At 38.6% G+C, this 22165-nt stretch overlaps 1 protein-coding gene across 1 annotated transcript in view; it reads right to left on the bottom strand.

The window, feature by feature from the left end:
* The window catches only part of LOC133270502 (contactin-3-like), a 101264-nt gene that overhangs the window by 13529 nt on the left and 65570 nt on the right, over positions 1 to 22165 (bottom strand). Inside the window, exons 5-11 of the mRNA XM_061455715.1 lie at positions 21955 to 22057; positions 20805 to 20989; positions 12593 to 12729; positions 10279 to 10408; positions 8870 to 9020; positions 2745 to 2872; positions 1141 to 1316 (exon numbers count right to left, since the gene is read on the bottom strand). Of these exons, the coding sequence (XP_061311699.1) occupies positions 1141 to 1316; positions 2745 to 2872; positions 8870 to 9020; positions 10279 to 10408; positions 12593 to 12729; positions 20805 to 20989; positions 21955 to 22057 (1010 nt within the window). The remainder of the gene's footprint in view (positions 1 to 1140; positions 1317 to 2744; positions 2873 to 8869; positions 9021 to 10278; positions 10409 to 12592; positions 12730 to 20804; positions 20990 to 21954; positions 22058 to 22165) is intronic.

Genomic DNA, 22165 nt, shown 5'->3' with positions numbered 1-22165 from the left:
TTTCACTTGGCCATGGCTTTTGCTCTGCAAGATCTTTTGTTGTAATTAATTTCATTCTCTTGATAGATCCTTCATCTGTCTTAATGGTTTACTTTTCATCTTTTCATGTTTTGATTAGAAGGCTAAATTCTAAAAACTATCAACGTCACCCTACCCGTCACAGCATCTCTGCGCTGGAAATATTTAATGAAATACGCAGCTTCTCACCTGAGGAGGCTCAGGCACAATACTGAGGGATATAATAGCAATGCAAGTGCAGGAAAAATAAGGAAAGATGGGATGGTTTTGTTCAGGTTTAGGTTGAAGTTCACAAAGTCTGTGTCAAGCCCCTTAACTTCTCAGTGCTGTGTTTTATGTGATCTTAAGTAAAATCATGTGGGGTCAGATGCAGAAACAGAGGTAGGAACTTAAAATACATCAGGTCTATAATACCAGGTTTCTGAACGATGGGTTATGGGCAGCAAGTGAGCTCAGTGAATGATTTCCCTTCAATACAAAAGAAAATTCTACAGGCCCAGAAGAGGAGAAACATCATAGAATCACAGAATAGTTAGGGTTGGAAAGGAGCTTAAGATCATCAAGCTCCAACCCCCTGCCATGGGCAGGGGACACCTCACACTAAACCATGTCACCCAAGGTTCTGTCCAACCTGGCCTTGAACACTGCCACGGATGGAGCATTCACAGCTTCCCTGGGCAACCCATTCCAGTGCCTCACCACCCTCACAATAAAGAGCTTCTTCCTTATATCCAATCTAAACTTCCCCTGTTGAAGTTTTAACCCATTACCCCTTGTCCTATCACTACAGTCCCTAACGAAGAGTCCCTCTTCAGCATGCTTGTAGGCCTCTTCAGATACTGGAAGGCTGCTATGAGGTCTCCATGCAGCCTTCTCCAGGCTGAAGAGCCCCAACTTTCTCAGCCTGTCTTCATACAGGAGCTGCTCCAGCCCCCTGATCATCCTCGTGGCCCTTCTCTGGACTTGTTCCAACAGTTCCATGTCCTTTTTATGTTGAGGACACCACAATTGCACACAATACTCCAAGTCCTATTTCTACTGTGTTGACAAAAGAAAAGAATCAAGCCTTGCTATACTGAATACATCCGTAAGGCAAATGAAGAGAAGGTGTTTGCAACTCACCCCTCCAACCTTCTCAAAATGGGAAGCATCCTTCTTGAAATCAGTGAGTGTTCCATTGAAATACCAGGTGAAGCTGATGTCCAGTAGAGGATCATGCTGAACCTGGCAAGGCAAGACGACACTTTCTCCGACAGTGACATCCATGTTGGAAGGTGCCAAAATAATCCTTGTTGGCTCTGTTGAGAGCAGAAGTATCAGTTACTGGATTCCTGTACTGCTGAGCTTTGATTGCTACTAATATCCTACCAAGTACTTCAAATCTGATTAATGACAGGCACTTCAAATTATGCAGCTGGGATATAAATGCTGCTGCCGGACCCCTCTTGTTGGAGCATTGTGTCCTTGCACGTTTATCAGCAGGAGCTCCTTGACATTGAAAAGGCAAATTTTTACCTGCGATGTACAGGCCAATATACTTTAGAAAGCTAAATGCACTGTAACCCACAGCAATGAAACTGCTATTCAAGAGCATGTGTGGTTCTCAGCAGTAACACCCACATTTTGGGGCAGGAAGCTGTAGCAGCAGCCACTGGGAAGATTAAGAAGTGGGAGCGAGCGAAGGAGTTAATAAAATCTGGAAACTAGAGGAAATCCACATAGGGTACAACACATTAGATATCTGGGTCTATATATTGCATAGAATGTAAGTAGAGTCATTAAGAAAAGCTGCTTGTTATTCCAGAATCACATTAATGAAGAAAGATGTCAAGGACTGTAAATAGTGTAAATAAAATTTAATTCTAGAGCTCCTTTGTACATAATTCTATTATTTGTATAAAATGGGACATGAATCATTTAGGAGCACAGTCTGAAAATGTGAAGCTGTTAATTCACTGAACAAAATAACTCTGTTTGGATCTATGTGATAAATAGGATATGTAATGCAGTAGGATATTAGATCATTCCGAGTTTGGAAAATCTTTCAGATACTCCAGTCTTTAAAAAGAAGATAATGAGAAAAAAATTCTTCAGATAAACTTCACAGTCTACTGGTCCTTTCAGTCCAGTGTCTCAGACAGCAGCAAGTAATGGATGATTCATAGGAAGGGACAAGAACCCCTTTGAAAATTATGTATACAATTTGCTTTTGAAAGACTTTCTATTTTACTGCCAATGGAGTCCCTGAATGCTCCTTGCAGCTAGAGTTTCTACCACATCTGTTTCCATAAGCAAACAGCATACAGTTCCTTTGGCCTAAACAGATTTTGGACTGGAATACAGAATTACCTCAAATATTTTTTATATTCCCATATTTCTTTTCCCCAGCAAATTAAAAATCCCCCAAAGTTAAAAAGCACAATTGCACTATTTAGTACTTAGATAAGCGAGAGAAGGGAGGAAAAGCCTTCAGAACTCCCTCGCATCTGAGACATACTTCTTTCAAGGAAACCCCCTCAGTCTCCTCTCAACTAATAAAAGATTTCTAACAAAGATCTTTTTATCTTTTTATATTGTTAAATTCGCAACTTCTCAGTCTTTACTTTCCACCACATTTAGTATTATTTTTCCAATAAGGAAACTCAGACTCTACACACACAATTCTGCTGCAGAGTTTGCAGTTCAGTTTACAACTCACAGATGACCCTCCGTTCCAGCTCACCTACCAGTAACTATTAAGTTTGTTGAGCCGCTGGCTGTTCCAAACTGGTTTGTTGCCAGGCACGTGTAGCTTCCAGCATCAACTTTGGTCACGTTGGCTATTCTTAGTCCTCCATCCTTCAATAACTTGATTCTACAAAATTATGAAGAGATTTTAACAGATTCAGCATTGGTTTGTAGACAAATACTTTATTCCTCACACTGCTACACAGGTATCTACAACTGCATCAATCACCAACCTGATGGTTGGCAATCTAAAATCCATCTGACTAGACTGGACTGCATGCCTTGCCCAGTAACTTTGAAATAACCATTTGCCATTAGTATGATATACAGTAGAACTGTTCACAAACAATCCACATTTTCACTTCTCAGGATTCATAGATAAAGCCCAGCTCTGACTGCACTGGTATCAATAGCTCATCTGCACAACTGACTCTCTAGACTAGGATTCTGCCCAAGCAAGTACAAACTCCATACTTGTTTAGAAAGGAAACCGAGGCTTCACACTGCTGCAGACTTCTGTCTCAGTTTACCAGCTATGCTGAGCAGGAGTGACCTGCAGACATCACAGAGGTATGCTTTGTGGAAGGCCTGGAAGGAAAGAGAATTCCCTCCACCCCACATGGACTCTGCAAGTGAGAGTCATGCCTAACAGACAGATAGCATGGAACAAACCAGAGACATGTTTAAATGTGGACAAAATACGACCCACAGTAAAGACACAGGAGAGCATGACATCCCAACAGCAGATGACATCCTAGACAACAGCACTGAAGGAATGCAAAGGTAAGGCTAATGTGAATCCCTCCTTCCCTGTTTCCAGACCTCCCATCTGTCATATCCTTAGATGCAGAGCTTTCTACCAAGTCTTCCCTAAGATAACCCGAAGCAGCTATATAACTAACTGTATATAAAAACATCCAGATTAATTAACAAAAAAAAGTAAACTTTTTCCTGATACACCTAAGTCAAAAAAGCCTCAGAGCTTCTCTCTCAGAACCCATCACTCCATTTCAAAGGCACCAAACAAATCCCAGTGAGGCTATTATGTTAGTTCCCTAAGCATCTTAGCTAAAAGGTATGTTGGAAATGCCCCAGACACCCACACACAGAATCAGCAGAACAGCAAACACCATTAACACTCCAGGCAAACCTCTAACCACATCACTTGCAGTCTTACACAGGTGTCAGAGTAACTATCAGCTGAGAAGGCAGCAAATACCACAGAACTTAACATTGCTATCGTCCCTTTCTCAGAAAAGTCAGGAAGATTTCACCTTCTCACTTACATGTACTTCACTGTTAACCTGCTTCTGTATTCAGAGCAAAATTAATTAAACACACACCCCTGCTGCTTTCTGTAACATACTTGAGGCAGATGAGTATTAATGGAGCTCCATCATTCGTCCTAGTTGAGATTCAGTTCTCTATAGTTAAATATGTACTACAAAAAGTAGGCAGGGAAGCCTGCTGTGTTAGGTGGGAGCTCGGATCACTGCCTTTCTTCTCAAGGCTTGTCCCAAGCCTGGGAAAAGCAGAAAGCTCACTTGAAAACAACAGATTCCGTCTGATCTTCATGCACTGTAACTAACAGTCCAGTGTAAGTAATTCTTCATGCGAAGCTCCACATGTGCTGTGGTAGCTGATGAAGGGTAACAGCTCGAAACTGCTGCAGGGCAGGCCTGTGAAGACGTGCAAGTAGCACGGCTAGGACAGCCCTGGTGAATGCGCCATCTTAAAAGTTAATTGCATTCCCAAAATAAAAGTTGGCCCATAAAAGGTATATGCTTCAGTAAGCTGCATTGCCATTAATTATTTATACTGGTAGATTATAAATAATACAGTGTTGCAAGGCTATGTTTTTTTTTTTAATAGCAATACAGCTGAATCTGTATTTCAGAGAATGATTAAGCTGGTAAACAAGGGCAGCAGCACATGACTCAAGTTTGATGGGTTCGGTGATCTTATCTTTCACCCTTAACTTCTCCGATCCTCCAAACCCATGTTCACTAACTGCAGACCCCAGCAGTGGGAGTCTATCATGGCTCTGTAGTAATGGTGCTCCCTGCCCTAACAGCAAATTCACCTAACCCTTACAGCCACATGGAGAGTGCATTTTACATGGATTCCTTCCACAGCTGCACTGCTCTTTACAGTTAAAGATCCTCTAGGTATAAATGCAACTTTTAGTTGCTTTTCTTAACTATTTTGAATTGAATTTTGTATTCTCTTAAAAAAAGGTGTTGCAACACTTCATGCTGTAGCTGAGATCCACTTCCTCTGGGCAAAGATGATGCAATAATGACATTAACAGATGCAAATTAGAAGATATAACAAGTCGCCTGTTAGAGCAACAGACAAAAGCATCTTATTTGAGGGAGAAAGAGTTATAAATACATGGTTTAATCATTTGCATTTGAAAGTAACCATCCTTGAGTCTTCCAGAGTACTGAGGTACCTGAGCCAACGTGGTGGTGTTGGAAGCATATGTGTGATGTGCTTCACCAGTCTCAGCACAGCCGACCTCTCACAGGCTCATTAACTTACTTTAGAAAATATGTAATATTTGGCTGCACTTTATATTAGATGGAACATTTTAAATTAATTAAATCTTACCATATGGTTTATGAGTATTTTAAATGTGTTGGAGACATGATTAATACACGGTACAGGTAATTATAATGACATCCATAAAAGGTGTTAAGATATATCAATTACTGTTGCAAGCAAGCTACTGAGTTGTTGGACATTCTAGCTATCTGTATGTTTGGGAAGCCTTGTATTGCAACATCTAGTTTGAAGCAGTTTCCAGTAGGAAAAATGCAAAACCAAATAAAACCCCAACAGTGTTGAGAAAGCCTGAGATCAAACAAAGGAAACACCAGCATCAGGGTATAGACCAGAAGATGTCTATTGTTTAATTAAACCAAATCACATTTAGAGTGCTCTGAGCTATCTGCAAGTGTAGCTTGCCTGAAATAATTAAGCAACAGGCTTATTAAAACCAAAATATAATTAAGATTCAAGTTTTCCCCAAATTAAAACCAACAAAAAAGAACCCAAACAAACACCCCCCCCCCCCCCCCAAACCAACCACCAAACCAATCCAAGACAAAAATATTGTCAAAATAAAATCTTTGCTGGTAAATTCCAAAGAGAAATACTTCACTTTTTCAGTTACAAAACAGTAAATGCAGCACACAGCCTATGAAAACCCTAAACCCAGAAACAGGCCTACCCCTCCTGCTCAAACATTAGGCAAACCAAAGCTTTTAGTATACTTAAAATTATTAGATATTCACACACTGTGATAAAACAGATGTACTGTGGCTGGCCCGCTGCCACGAAGTGATCTACATCTCTTAAAGAAACTAATGCATCCTTCAGTGTTCCCTGTATCTGCAGTCGTTTTTCCAATACATTTTGCTGAAGGCCAGCAACTCTCAAACTGAATTCCATTTCCAAAACCTGCACATTTTTGATGCACTGGCAAATGGCAGAAACTTTCAGCCCTGTAAACCAGAGATAAATGATGGAGTAATGCTTCGGCACATGCCCATTTGCACCACTGGAGACCGATTAGGACCTGTTCAGTCATCAGATCAAACTATTAACAAAATCATCTCTTCCTAACTCTGGAGCAAAATAATCTTTGAGAAAATTTTCTTTTTCTCCATAGTCAAAGGGATGGCATAAACCCAACCACCCCCCAACTAAAACCTACAAGTGCCAAATGTCTCAACTCATGCCCATGCTCTTTGAGAATGGGAAGAAGGATTAACCAACTTCAGGGTTCCTGACCTGAGAGGCCCATGGTGGTGTAATTATCAAAGTCTTCCTTTCCCACCCAAACTGGGAGAACATACTTTGTATTACAGATCTTCCAGACAGCTGAGGGACTTCCATAGGGTTACACTGTCCATTAATTCTGCCCAGTCTGTCAGGTTTTATTCGTGGCACTGTAATTTGTTATTAGTTACCTTAGTCATAACTGACCATGGAGAAATCCATCTGTGAAATGAGTGCATGTACTTCTCATACTGATAAATTTTTACTATTGTCACAACCTGTCCCACATTTTCATATTTCCAGCTATCAAAACAACTATTATCTGGTACTAGACAGCAAGTGGTGCTCCAGGATGCCAATCCAAGATTTATCAACTTTAGTATCTGTGATGTACGAGTATTCAAGCTACTCTGCATTTGCTGTCCCATATCCGCTGGTTTACAGAGCGGGGACCTATCTATAGGTTTATATAGTACTACCTTACCAAAATCCTGTTAAATTGAATTGTTAGTGCAGTGTAACCACATACACTGCTAAGGACTGGAATATGTCTCAAGGTCCAAGACCACAAGACTGTCACTTGAAACTTGGTGTCATTAATTAAACTGTTAATGAATGAAAAGGCATTGAAAAGGCATTGTCAATGGGAACAAGTTATTACTAAAATAAACAAACTATGTAATCACTGCCTTTTTTATTTGACAGATTATTCAGCAGAAAAGCCAAATATTTTAGATCCTTATTGATATGATAATAAGGACAAACATATTGCTTTCCAGTTCATAGCACTTCTGTACAAAGGAGCAGTGGAAAAGTGGGGCGAAACTGCCTTTTATGTATCAATCAAATTCAAACTAAATTAAACCAGATTAAGTAACAAGAAAGCCAGGGGAGAGGAAAAAAAAAAAGCTCCCATTGAAGTCCTGGTAAGTAAATGCATTAATTCCCACAATACAGCATTTTAAACTCCAACACAAAATGAAATGAAAATACTTAATTCAGACTGTAGGGAAGACAAATCCAGTAACTGATACTTCTAAGAATCACACAGGATTTTATGAATTATTTCTCCTCTCCCCCCCCCAGTTTGACATCATTTCGCCCCAAATAAAGATGCTAAAACTTGTGGGTTTTTTTTTAAGAGAATTACACTGGAATGCCTTTCAGAGAAGTTAAAGTTTTCAGCATCTTCCTGTCTTTTTCTGGTCTTGGTAAATCTAGAAACATTTGGGGATAAAGGTGGATTTGTTTACAGCTGAATCAGTGCTCCTCCACATGATCTCAAAATCCCTTGTATTAATCTGTGTCCAGACAGGTATTAGAGCCAGGAGCACAGAACCCATTACAGCCAACACACAGCAACTGTCCAGTATTACAGATCAGTTAACAATCATATACGTATATAAAACAAATAAATCTTTCAGGGGGTTATCTAGGTTGCATCACATTTTGATATGTCTTCTGGTTTTGATGAGTTAAATGAGCATCAAGTGCATTCAACCTTGGTTAATTGTCTAATCCTCCTTTTCTGGAGGATAAGAATAAAACAGAAGTTCATCCATCAAGAGATATACATGACTTAGGCCAGCTTTTCATCACAGAGGAACATACAGGAAGGCAACTACGGTTTGCATCCTTTGTTCTCTCTACCTGGAGACCTGGGGGACTATGGTCTGCTATGAGTAGAAGCTACTCCAGATTAATTTGGAATGAACAAAGCCGAGTTGTGGCGTAATGACTGCAGATAAGAGGTACTTCAGAGAAAACTTGTAAAGGTTTTATAATACAAGATGCTTGGCAATGAACAGCCTGAGTAAGTACAAGATGCTTCAAGTATACACACTATAACCATAATACGGGGCAATAATTGACCTCTGCCAGGTCAGAGGAGAGAATTCTTGCTAATTCTGCTTATTACATCACCCCAAATTATTTATTTCAGAGGTGCAAAGCTGCATCCTGGTGGGAAGCATTTCTTCTTTCAGTAGGCAATTTAATTACCATTTTCTGTCTTTCCTTCTGCATGTTCTACAGTGACTCCTATGCTTTCACTTCTCCCTGTATTCCACTGCTCTTCACTGTCTAGTTCTCTTTATTCATGATATTCTAAAAACACCCTGAAAATAAAACCTGTCCTATACCTTAAAGAAAGCAATACGCATGCACTCTCAGTGCTCAGGTACAATGACGATTAAAAACCAACCAAACAACTCCACCAGCTAGACAGTCTTCAGAAAGACTTTACAACTATTTCAATCTATAGACAACACTAATGCACTAAAAGACAGAAACAAGCTTTTTGTAAGATTAAAACAAATAAACCAATGTAACTTGATACCTTTCGTTTTCGTGTAGCTGCTCACCTCCCTTCTTCCAGGAACTTTTGGCCTTTGGGAAAGCTCTGGGTTTGCATTCAAAATCAACCGTGCTGCCTATTTGAACCTGAATCAGTTTCTTCATTGGATTCTTGGAAAAATCTGGAGCAGAAGCTACAAAGAGAAGGTACAGTAACAGTGAAATAAAGCATCTTTAATAATATTAATGCTACTACTATTCAGAGCTTACATGACACTTCTCAGATTCCAAACATAATTAAAAACTTGAATTCGTCAGTTCAAACAGACCTTTCTATTGGAGAATTATGCATATCTCCTCCTCATACTGGTACTAAATAAAGGTCTCAGTTATGCAAAGTACATCACCTAATGAAGCCTGCACATGAGATCACAGGAACTTCAGCTGAAGTGAAGCTCAGTGAACCCAACAAGTATTAACCACGTGCCTAACACTGTGCTTTGCTGAACGTGAGCATACTTGATTTGAGTAAGCTCAGGGAGGGCAGTCAACACCAGCAGTCCCATCAAAACTCAGGGTACTGGTTGGCTTCTAGTTTTGTGTGAAAGTGCATGCCAGACCAGGTAGATTTAATGACATAAAATGACAGTGCAGCGCATCCTGAGTGTGTATTGTTTTCATTAACTGACAGTCAGGAAAAGTCACCTGGCTTCTACCTATATTAACAATGAACTTCTAAAGGAAATTCAGTATTCTAGGGGAACACGACTGAGGGAGCAGTCTGCTGATTGACTGTAACCGGAATGATAGGAAAGAAAGAACTCATGTCCCCAAAACACACTGCTCTTACAGGCCTCTGTTTTGAAATCAGTCTACATTGGAGGTAGAAATTGCACGAGCATATGAGCATGTAAGGCAGTCCCAAATTCAGTGTTTCCCTCAAATGACTGTCACTCGTTTAGACTGAAGCACGCACTCTTTGAATGACAGAGCAACAACCCCTTGTCCCCTCAACTGAGAAAGGCTGCACACAAGAGCAACCTATTGCTGTTAAAATGATGTAGCTGCCCTGGGAGCGAGCACTGGAACCGCAGTGCAGGAGGTTAGTGCTGCTGACTGATGTGTGGAGTCAGGGCTGCCTCCAGACCATGCAAGCGGTTTTAATCTTCAGGCCCGTGTCCAAGCTCCCATCTCTGCTCTCCCCCTAATGAATAATTTAGCTGTGTTCCGTTTTAAAGCAATGAATGATTGGACTGCAAATCCTCTGGAAGCAGATGAGACAATTCCTGGGCACTGCAGATAAAGATATTAGGTTGACAAAAATGTTTATTTCAGTGATAACAGCTGAGTGAGTTAAATTTGAGATCATGATGCGGTAGAACATGAGGCAGGCGGAGGGGGCGTGGAGTGGGAGAATGAAGCTTGTGCGTTAGTGAAAAAGGAAAATCTTACCTACAACCCTGAGCTCTGCACTTGAATAGATGAGACCATGTTTATTTTCAGCTATGCACTGGTATCTGCCAGAATCTGTCAGATTTAGATTTGATATTGTAAGTGCACCATTTTCAATTTGGATCCTTCCCTGAATATTAAGAAAAATATCTTTATTGATGATATATTCCCTGTGGAAAATTTAAAATAAGTAAGAAATAGGACAGCATAAACACAAAAAAATGGGGTAAATGTAACAGCCTAATCATAACAACAGCTCCAAAGTAAGTGACACGACTGCATCATGGTATGGAAATGGTGATCAAATACGGAGACTTGGCAACACAGTATGAAATCGATTCTTCGAACTTGCTCAGTTTCACAGAGGCTTCGCAATTGCAAATAGCCTTGTATTTCCCCAGAAATATGGATAAAAACTAGACGAGGCTCCTCATGACAGACCAGAGCATCCAAACTACACAGATGGCACTGGCATTTTGTACTATTTAGAGATTTCACACATGCCATTTGCTAATGAGCTCTCTGTAATACTATGCAGAAAAAATTCCAAGTCATTAAACACGTATTTGAGTGCTTTAGAGCCGACAAAGCAACTGAAGAACAGGGAACTTCTGACCTTGTTTATTCTTGGAAGCTGTATGAATTATGGTAAGAAGTGACTAATCTGAGGATGGAGTGAAAGGAAATGGTTAGAAAAGGAACCAATGACAAAGACAAAACCAAAGGAGCTTCTTCTTTGAGGAAAAACTGGGAAACAATAACTGACAAAACAACAAATTATTTGCTCAAAAAAAAACCATTTTCCCATTATTTCTTTTTTCTGTGGATCTGGACATGGCTTACCAGGCCTAATGCAATGGTACTCACTTTCTGCCTTTTCCTAAGGGCATGTACCTAGAGCTGGCTCCACAGCTGGGTAGACAGAACAACTTAGCTCAGCTCCTTCCCTGACAGGTCCCCTCCCAGTTTAGTGCAAGGTGCTCAGCCAGTTAGACCACATACAAAACAATCCCAAAGAGGAACAAGCCTGAGTCTCCATGTCCTGATCCTCTCTCTAGCATCCCATGCTGCTCCTCTTTTTCTTCCTTACCAAAGATGGAGAAGGGGAGCTAAGCAGAACAACCTCAGCAGATTTTGGTGGTGGAGACCCAGCATGAAGAATTATTGCACTCGAGCTGAAGAAAACTGATCACTGTACACAGAGTACTCCTCTCTGACGTCTCCTCAATGCCAGCTTTCAAAGACTTAGTTCTACAGTTTACAGTCCTTAAATATTTCCAGAGTAAGCCATGCTAATGCCCTGACATCATGCCAAAAAGCTGAACAGCAATACTCAAAAGTGGAAAAATGGGAAGACTGAACAAGAGAAGATATTTTTGTACTTACCAAGGTAAAAAAAGAACATTACCTAAGTGATACCATAACAATGCACTTAATACTCGTCACTGAGATGAGATTTTGTATTTAACCTGTCCACAGAACACTACCATTCCTTTGAGTGAGCATCTAAGTATAACATTCTGACAGGAAATGTTTTTCAGTGCTTAGATCAAATGTCATAACCATCCACTAAATTTACTGGAACAGTCGCTCTTTCTTCTTCACCTCTGAGTGCCAATATTGAGGACAATGCACTGGCCAAAGGCAAAATGCCTTCCTGTGATGGGCTACTGCTCATAGTTTATATTCCTGATAACCTGAACTGGGCAGATTTAAAATCAATATGGGTATCAGATGCTTTTCTGCATTTCTGATTTGGGAGACCAAGTACCTTATCTTCCAAGTACAGCATCTTTTCCTGTCACCAAATGCCTTACTCTCCATTAATTTATTTTAATAATTGTATTAAAAAAAAAAAATCTGTGTCACACTGAAGTTTAGATTTCATTTTTGCATCAAGTGATTGTGACCTTGTGAATTTTTAGGATATTTGCTTTTTTCATCAGGAAGTTTGAATATGTTTTCTCATTACCTTTAGCAAAACACCAACAGCAAGTATAGTAAAATAATTTAAGTTCTCTATTGATTATTCATGGTTCTTAAGGTATAACTTCAGTTAAACTTCCCTCTCCAATCTTTCCCTACATACTTATTCTGACGCTTCTATCATTGTTTTTGAATCTGCTTTTAGCTGGGATATATTTGTCCATTTGTCTTTGTGCATCTGGTACTGCAATTTTTGATGTTTCAATCTGGATGCTCTTAACAAACATACAGAAACCAGTAATTCAACTAATTACGTGGACCTCTGCAAATTCTCACATAAAGCATTGTTAATTTTACATAGCATCATGTTTTCAAAACACAGTGTTACCTCTATTGACAGTTGTTCTCCATTCTTCAGCCACCTATACGATGGTTTGGGCTTCCCACTTGCTCTGCAGTCCCAGTATAAGGTGTCTTCTACAGCAACTTCAGTATCTTTTATTGTCTGGACCCAGTGAGGTTTTGCTGCAGATGAAATATACATCCTCATCAACAAAGACCCTAAAAAGCTATTGTTCCATATGAAAATCAAAGGTTTAATCTGCATGGCACTCATCAGTTTGCTGTGTAGACTGGTTTATACCAACAGACATTCTCACTGGTTCGGCTTCAAGTCACCTAAAGAAACAAATTGCTCCCTGTTCCTTTTATACGTTTTTATTACAAGCAATAAACCCAAAGAAAACTGAGATTACAGATCACTAAAGCTGAACTAGTATTGAAACCAGTACTGAAATCAGTCATGATTAAACAACACAACTTTGAAATTGAGGTAAATGTAAGATGGAGAAATGAGTGATGATACTCGAATTAAAAAATTGATGTAGCTAAATCATCAAATTAATGCTGAAGAGAATCCTTTAAGCCCTAAAAAAAAAATTAATGGCATGTCAGCCTCAGGTCTAAATACCATTTAAATTGTTTTCTAATTCTAGTCGGTACTTAACTGGATGAATACGTGGATATATGAGACTGTTCTAGAAAGCATTAGTTTTATCACAGCATTTCAGTGATGCAAACCAGAATATGACCTTTAAAAAGTCCATTAAAACAGCTAATTTTTATATGAAATCTTGATCTATTAATAGCATACAGCCTTCAGAACTACCTAAAATACAACTATAAAGATAAAGTTTAAAACATCTGTTACAGCTTTCATAAGGTAGGGGGGAAAAAAGTCATTTGGCAAACAGATATCGCTGCATGAAATACAAGAATATTCCTTTAGTGCTATTTCACACAACGGCACAATACTGTTTTACAGCTAATTCGTGTGAATTTCCTTTGAACTTACTCATTTACCAAGAATTACATGTATCATATGGAGATATGTAATACCTATATATGCTATTTCTCCAAGAAAATGGCCGTTGCATATGGAGAAAACAGATAACAAGTATGATGAAATTTGGTTGAAAATATATAGCTAAGGGGAGAAGAATGTTCCAGAGTCGATCTGATTAAAGATTTTCCTAAACTGGTAATTTAGGAGAATCTCCTAACACTCATATCTATGTATATAACACATATACATCTATATAACATATATATCAATATATACCATCAATATATACACACACACATATGTGTGTGTGCATGTGGGGAATAACTGGTGATACATTAGGAAAAAATATTATTTTATAGGTGAGTTTTGGAAGCACAGAAGGTCAGATCAATTCCTGTTGAACTTCCTACTACAATGGAGCTATGCCAGCAATTATTTCAGACCAGGGAAATTAATGACTTGCTTATAGACATGAGGGATGTCTACAGTACAGTTGAGAGCTGAACCTGTCCCATTGCCATAGGTGCAAAACCAGCAGACCAACAGCTGGATGGGAGTTGGTATTAACTTCATCAAAAAAAGATTCATTCTTTTCTAGTATATGAATTTTCTCTCTGTTATATATTCTGCAATGCAGCGATAGGATCTCAACATCATCATATACAGTATCATGCTTTTATAGTATCAAGGATTAATGCTATTTGTGATTTACGTATACATACTTAGGATTATCTTCTCATAAAAGAACTTACTAAAATGTATTCACTGAGATACCAATTTAGGAGGTTTTGGAACTCAACCGGTATTTGCTGATAGTGAAACCTTCTGTTCCTTTGCTCTGTACATCTCTTATACCCCAATGTGGGTTAACACATTTCACTGATCTTTATCTCTTTATCAAGGTCTGGTCTAAAAGACTGGATAACCTGACCCAGACAAATGTAGTATCTTACTGATGTTAATTCTGGTTCAGTCTTGAAAGTTACTGTTAACAACACTGGAGTTCAAGAAAGAGCCATTGCTTTATCTTGTGTCATTTGCCCCATATGTGTCAAGGTGAGATAAGCTCAGGACTCCACGTCGGCATGCTTCCTGCACTTTGCATACCTAAGTATTATGCAACAAGCAACAGTGCTTGAATTATTGATGAATCCATACATGTGCAGTATTTCACATCTGCTGCCTGTCTTCACTTGGAAGTAGGTTAACTATAACCTACTTTCAAGTTCCAGATCTTGGATTCAATTCCATTAATAAGAAAAACATTGCCTACACCATAAATCTTCATCTTAGAACTCTTCATGTCAGTCTCTATAGGAGGGCTTCTGAAGTCTCCATGGTACATATGATAAATGGAAAGAGTGGGAAAGACAACCGCTCAAAGCAGAAATGAACAGAACAGAGCTATCTAAGCCACAGTGTGAGAAATTTATGGTGCTTGTTCATTGGCAAGAGTGTTGATGTAGACTTCAGTGATTTTCTTGAGGAAGGCTCTTTTTCTCTTTAAATTACTGATGAAGGAATTCAGCAGAACGAAAAGTACCCTTTTCAATCTGCCACATCTCAAAAGTCTTTAAAAAAGGCTGTGAAAGTATTAGAAACTCTTTGAAAAAGAACAATTCAACTAATCAGTTCAAAATTGAAAAGGCAGCTAAACAGGGGCAATTCCAGCTGGGAATATTGCACTGAATGCTCTGAATCTTGGCCAAAATAAAGATGGTCCACGTGGCAGCAGCCGAGAAGTGCACAGGTCATCTATCAGTAGACCTGTCCACCCTCTCAAAGCATAAGCATGACATTCCATGCCCAGCAATGTTCTTTTTCTTGAGCTCTGTCTGACTGCACCTAAATGATTCTGAATATAAAGCTTTAATCCTCTTGAGGTCTAGTCACCGTCAGGCACATTTGCTTAGAACATCTGGTTCCACCACCACTGCCACATCCGTGCTCCTGAAGGGAGACTAATGACTTGGTAACAAGACCTCATTCTCTCATGGAGCTACTGTGTTGGCTTGTAAGTTAGATCTTTTTGAGGAGACTCCATTCTTCCTCCTTAAGCAAGTAATATGCAAGCAGGTAACATATTTTCATTGAGATGAAAAAAAGATGATATCCTGTAAGTCAAGAGGTTGGAAGTTAATGGAGTTTGTAGTGCAGGATCTAAGACTGTGACAGGAATCCATATTGTATGATAATATTAAGAATTCTTAGGAACCTGCTGTATGATCTTCATAAAAGATTCATATAGAGTTCCCTCAGGATGAGACACTTGTAGGTAACTGATTTTCTAAAGGAGGTTATCTGTCATCCTCATGGTCAGTCACTTGGAAAAGCACCAACCTGTACTGTGCTTCAGCTGCTTTTGCCTAATATATTCCTTGCAATACTTGTGGTCCCACTGGCAAGAAGTGATACAGGTACGTAACTTCGTACAATTTATCCCAGTGAGAAGATTCAGTCATCTTGTTTTTGGTGGCTATGATCACCCTTTTCTTCCAGCTAATTAGAGCTGGCAGGTCTTCCTGAAGAAAACAAATGTTGTTCCATTATGCTCTAGGCCATCCCTGTAGGCCATAAGGAAGCACCATTTTTTCATACTTTAAGAAACCCTTTGCAATGACTGTTTGAGGAGGTTGATGTGAACAAAGACCAACTGCAATAAGTGACTACGACGAAGCTCTTGGAAGCAGCTGAAGGAGCTGATGTCAAGATTTAATTTGCAAGTAGCTTGTGAGGTACCATGCACAGTGCACGTCAACACGTGGTTTTATACAGGACTTCCTTCAAAGTAGGAAGGTCCAAGTCAAATCTCCTTTTATTTCTGTAAGCCACAGAACAGCATGAAGAAAAGGTAGAGCTTCAGGCCCCTGATTTAGTCTAGGCACCGTGCTCTCCCAGAGAGTACTGAGGTCTGCCACGCCTTTGCTTGGAGGCAGAGGACTAGGGGAAGCCTTTCCAGAACAGTCCCTAATTGGGGCTTGCACATAAGATGCAGTCTGCTTATGCACATACCTTTACTTTGAAATATACAGTATGAAAACTGGACTGGAAATCTCCTTTGAAAATACCTTTGGACAGCTCAGCAGTTGGGCAATAAATCAGAGTCAAAAGGAACTTTCCATAGTTCAAGAGAAAGCAGCTATGAAGCATACTGGGAAAAAAAAAACCAAAACAACCAGAAAATTTAACCTTCCTTTTTCTGTGCAGCATATCTGAAAGTCAGGCTATGACACTCATTCCAGTGCCTACCACAGTGATGAAATTTATCTTCAAATGATCTTAAGCATGAATTACACTTTTCTACTAAAGCTGTGCCTAGAGAAGCATCAAAAACATCCCTGAAGATGTCTGTTATGTGTATCCAACTCAAAAATAAGAAGGTCTCAAGTTACAGGTAATTGCTACATCACTGAGGAAAGTTTTAGTATGTAAAAAGAGATGTAAGTTTTGTCTCTGTAGCAAGGCAATTAAATTATTAGACAGAATCAACAATTAAAATCTATATTGATCAAACACAGCAATTCCTTAATATTATTTAGTCATTCAACCCTTGTAGTTAATGTTTTGAGGACATCTCCATGAACAACAAAAATTACATATTACTGGGCTGTCTGCCTCTGCTATCACAGACCACAGCAGCAGAACTTTTTTCTCCCCGTTAAACATTTTGCCTTGGCAGTGTCAAGAATGAGTTCCATTAAAACAGCACATACTAATTAAGAATGTCTTCTCTTCAATTATGCTTTAAATTAATTGCCTCATATATCTCTAGGCACACAGCAGCCTTCCAGTATCTGAAGGAGGCCTATAGGGATGCTGGAGAGGGACTCTTCATTAGTGACTGTAGTGACAGGACAAGGGGTAACAGGCTCAAACTTAACCAGGGGAAGTTTAGGTTGGATATAAGAAGGAAATTCTTTCCTGTAATGGTGGTGAGGCACTGGAATGGGTTGCCCAAGGAAGCTGTGAATGCTCCATCCCTGGCAGTGTTCAAGGCCAGGTTGGACGAGGCCTTGGGTGACACGGTTTAGTGTGAGGTGTCCCTGCCCACGGCAGGGGGGTTGGAACTTGATGATCTTAAGGTCCCTTCCAACCCTAACTATTCTGTGATTCTATGATTCTATGTTTAACTGCATCTTAAAATACAAAAATGTAATTGTTTTATCTCTTCTCATTTTTCCATGCCATGAAACATGGAGTCTTTCTTCCTGTTATCTCTTTATGGAAAGGGCTAATAGCAATAATAATGGAATATACTAATAAAGTGAAACCAAATAATTTACATATTCAGGTTTTATATTAAATCAAAGTTAGATAATTTGTCCAATTTTTAGCACATTCTGAACTCCCTGGAGGGGAAAACTGGCATTAAACAAATGCTGGAACTGTACAAAGGACAAAAACCTGAACATTTGATGCTGGGCTTTTCTTGTTAAAATGCTTCATAAGAAAAAATGAAAGATTAATAGCCTATTAGTTATGGTATGAAAGAACTCAGAATATCTGTTTTAGAGTATCTGTTTTAATGATAGCCTTCAACTAGGGGTTGAGAGTTATATTTAAAACCCACAATAAATTAAAACAAAAAACAACCCCACAACTCATTTTGATGACGAGAGTTACAGATGTGCACAGAACTTCTAAACCAAACATATTTATACATATTCTTGAGAAAATTGCTATGGTCATGAATAAAGCTGAGCCTACATTCAAGTGATTTGTGGTTTCAAGACCATAATTCATGATTGGAAGAAGCGGCAGGACAGCATGGCAAACATAAGTGAGTTGGTTTTGTGTTTTTTTTTTAATCAAAAAAGTTTATGGCCTGAAAAACCCAATTTTCAGATTTCAAATTTTACAGGTTCAGCTCATGAAACTAATCAGGAAAATAAGAATGCTTTGCTTCACAGCAAAGCAATGAAATGTTTCAAGCTTTTGTTTAGGATTAGCTTGTATTTCCCTTACAAAGAATCTTTCAAATCTGTAAAGAAAGAAAAACATTCTGGTTTTCAGTCACATGGAAAATTATTGTCTTTTTCCTCTCCCACTAATTTACTTTCCACATTATTTCACTACGACATAACGTTGGAAAACGTTAACCCCAATTCTTGACTCTTTTTTGGGTAAGCCAGAAACATGCTTTGTTCTACTGAGGACAGGAAAATAAAAGATGTCACTGTTGAAATAAAATGGCATTTGTCCATTTGCAATGCTTGTATTTTTCTGTATATGATTAGCAGACATTAGTCTTGCACTTCTACCAATAAAGTGTTTTAACAGCAGCCAACAACCACTAACATTACCACACAGATTTGTGTCATCTTTCCAGTACTGGTACCCACTTTCTGGCAGATGGATATTTTTTAGTCTGAGTCTTCAGTATATTGCATTAGTTTCCCCAAATCCTCATCTGCTTTTAGAACAACTTCCTTAAACATTGATCTTTTATTGGAAGACTGAGTGGCATATGGTTAAATTTCTTTACCAGACAGATTTCTGAGGTTTGATAAGAGGTGCAGTGACAAGCCATCAGAAAATACTAACTTCAGCTATACGTTATTAAGCTATAGACAGAATTAAAATCCTCCAAATCAAAAAGTGTTAGAATGATCCCATCCTGAATACTGACTTATTCGCATTTTATCTGCAACAACAAAGCAAGTAACAAAATAAGAAAGATTACTTAAATCTACTTAATTCTGCAGAATGGGTTTCATTAAGCAGAACAAATGAAACGAAACAGTTGGAGTGCCATTAATGCCATTACAGGTCTCATTATTCTTTTCAGTATAAACATCCATATAAGGGATGAATCTAAGATGGGCAGACATTTATACTGGAATATGAACTCTATTCAAGGGTTCAATTCCCTTTCTGGATTTGTAATGAAAATGTTCACATTGTCACAAAACTGCAACTTGCTGCTTTTAGTGATTAGCAACATCCTTTATTTCAGCTCCTTTATTGAGCAAACAGAACTTGGGAAGCAGACCAAATATATCAAGCTTCTGCACTATCGTAATTATACCCCAAGGACTAATGAACAAACCTACTCAATTTTGCATGTAGTTAACACTGTGTCTTACAACTGCCCTGATTTAAAACTTGGGTAGAAATACTGAGCCAGATATAAACCACAACTTGTTCGAAACTTTCCAGTAGTTAATAAAAGTCATTTTATAGAATCAAATGCATAGTGCCAAGTTTGGAATGACAGATGACAGTGGCAGATGAAGCATCTTCGGTCTATTTGCTCTGTGTTATCAATAGGATTTCTCAAAAAGCAGTAATTGCAATTAGTATATTAAAAATTCAGGCTACTCAAAGTCCCCTGGTCCAACTCCATGATGGAGCATTGATTCAGTCTAAATATTGAGAAGCTGGAAGTCTTATAACCTTATAAACCTTATAAAACCTGCTGTGTCTTGAACTAAAACCTTCATTGGTAATATCTACATTGCAGCAGTCTCTGTGTTCTAGGAAACAGCAGCTTCCCATACACAAGTAGTAAACAGAAAGCACATTTGCTCAAAGCTGCAGAGTAGATATGCTCTGTGCTTTTTTACACAACATAAAAACCATCTCCTTCCTCAAATATTCCTACATGAGGGTAACATTACAAAGCACAGTCTGAAACACTCTTAAAATTACCATTTACCTAAAGAAAATTGTATTTGCTGAGATCTGGCTTTAACAAAAATTGTCAATTACCACTTTGCTGCAAATCACTCTAGCTGTAAAACACTACCAGTGTGCTTTGCTGATACTCATTCCACTTTATAGCCTTAAATGCACAAGAGACCCTGTCTTTTTCCAAGTTACTAAATCTCTTATTATTTAATTTTCTATGCTGGATTGTATTATCTCTTTATTTACTAATTTTAAAATAAAATTGGCATTTTGAAAGCAAAGAATTGAGAATATCTATCAGTAACCTTTTCCTAAAGCAAGAAAAATTTGCATTTCCTGTAAATGTAAGGCCTAAATGATCCCTGAAATAAATCCACTACACTTGCAGTGCAAATAAATGCACTACACTTGGCAACCCTGTTGAGCCTGGGCATTTATTAGAAATGTTATAAAAAACCTGTGCAGAAGTTTTCATTCTTTGCGAGCAGTTAAGATGCCATGGATGGATTTTTAAGCACAAATGCTTGGTAGTATTGCAGAAGCTGTAAATCCCAAAGTACCCTAGGGTAGTTTGCATTTCATGTGCAAAGAAGAGTGGGAGACAGGGAGAAAGAAAGTTTCCTACCATAGTAAGTGAGACGCCCTCTTGCAATATTTTTTCCTCTTGAGTTTTCAGTAATACATTCATATAGTCCTGCATCCTCCTGCTGGAAATTAGGGATTTCAATCATGCCATTGGATTTCCTCAGTTTTATTTTACTTGGAAATGGCAGACCATCAGTTCTTCTCCAGTTAATCTGAGGCACAGGGCTAAAGGGAGAATAATGGGATTTTAAACAGCTTTGCATAAAGTATGTGATTGTCAAAATTAGATACTTAACTCAGAAGTGACTAAAAGCTTGTGTTAAAAGTGGTATTCGTACTGTATATGACAGATGGGCAGACACTATGGCAACAGATTTGCATACACCGGTTCTGTTTCATTTGCTGTCATTTGTGATACTGAATTTTTCAAGAATATCTGTGTGAATGTCCGGCAATTTCTTGTAACTCTTCACTGGCTCCCCCTAAGACAGGTGAGATTTACCAGTGACTGCCATGGAAGGAGAATCAAGGCAAGTCTTTTGAAATTCCTATCCTACAACAGTCATTCTCTGATTTTAAAACCTTCACTCACCTAGCTGAGGAGCCAAAGCAATAGCATGGGATCAAGTTATCAATCTGGCACTTACAATTACGAACATCTGACAAAGCTGTCTGCAAATAAACCGCAAAGTGGTACGTAAATACATTTACCGTAACATAAATGCGTTCTCAGATCATTTGTGAAGTAGAAAAGATATCAACTGTGTGTGAAATATCATTCAGAAGTGAAATGCATTTTAATCTTTACTTCAGGTATAAAGGAAGAACAATATTATGACAGCATCAAGTACATTTAACAGTAAAACAGAGACTTCTCACTCACAGACTTCATCTCCTTCTACACAGAGAAAGCTGAGTTAGGTCTAAGGAGATATGCAAAACTGCACTGATATTAAATTTCAAAATAATTTGAAATTAAACGTAAATTCCTGCATTGGCAACATACGCATTTTAGTTCTAAACAAAATCAAGAATTACTCCAAAAATCTGCCCTCTTATCCCAAGGCCATCATTATGATGACCAAAATATGATCTTCAGACCACGTATGACTGCCAGAACTCCGTATCTCTTGTGTAGGTGAACCCTTATGTTGCTTCAACTTTCAGTATGGATGAAGTTGAAAACTTACTTTCCTAGTGCAAAGCATTCTAGCTTCACAGTTGAGCCTTTAGCTGCAGGAAGTGTCTCAGGAAACTGAACTTCTATTTTGGGTTCGTATTCCCCCATCACACCTATAGAAGACAATTGAAAAAGGTATTTTTTAGTTTTAAAAGACTTTTTTCTCACTTTAGTATTGCATCACATTAAAAATCAAGTTTACTTCTCTCACACTCCATTTA

Source organism: Pezoporus flaviventris, unplaced genomic scaffold (genome assembly GCF_033815535.1).
Source record: "Pezoporus flaviventris isolate CSIRO_AGI_PZ_B2104156 unplaced genomic scaffold, CSIRO_AGI_Pfla_v1 ptg000021l, whole genome shotgun sequence".
Classification (NCBI taxonomy): Eukaryota; Metazoa; Chordata; class Aves; order Psittaciformes; family Psittacidae; genus Pezoporus; species Pezoporus flaviventris.
The sequence above is the reverse complement of the archived record's forward strand: the minus strand, read 5'-3'. Positions and strand labels throughout refer to the sequence as shown.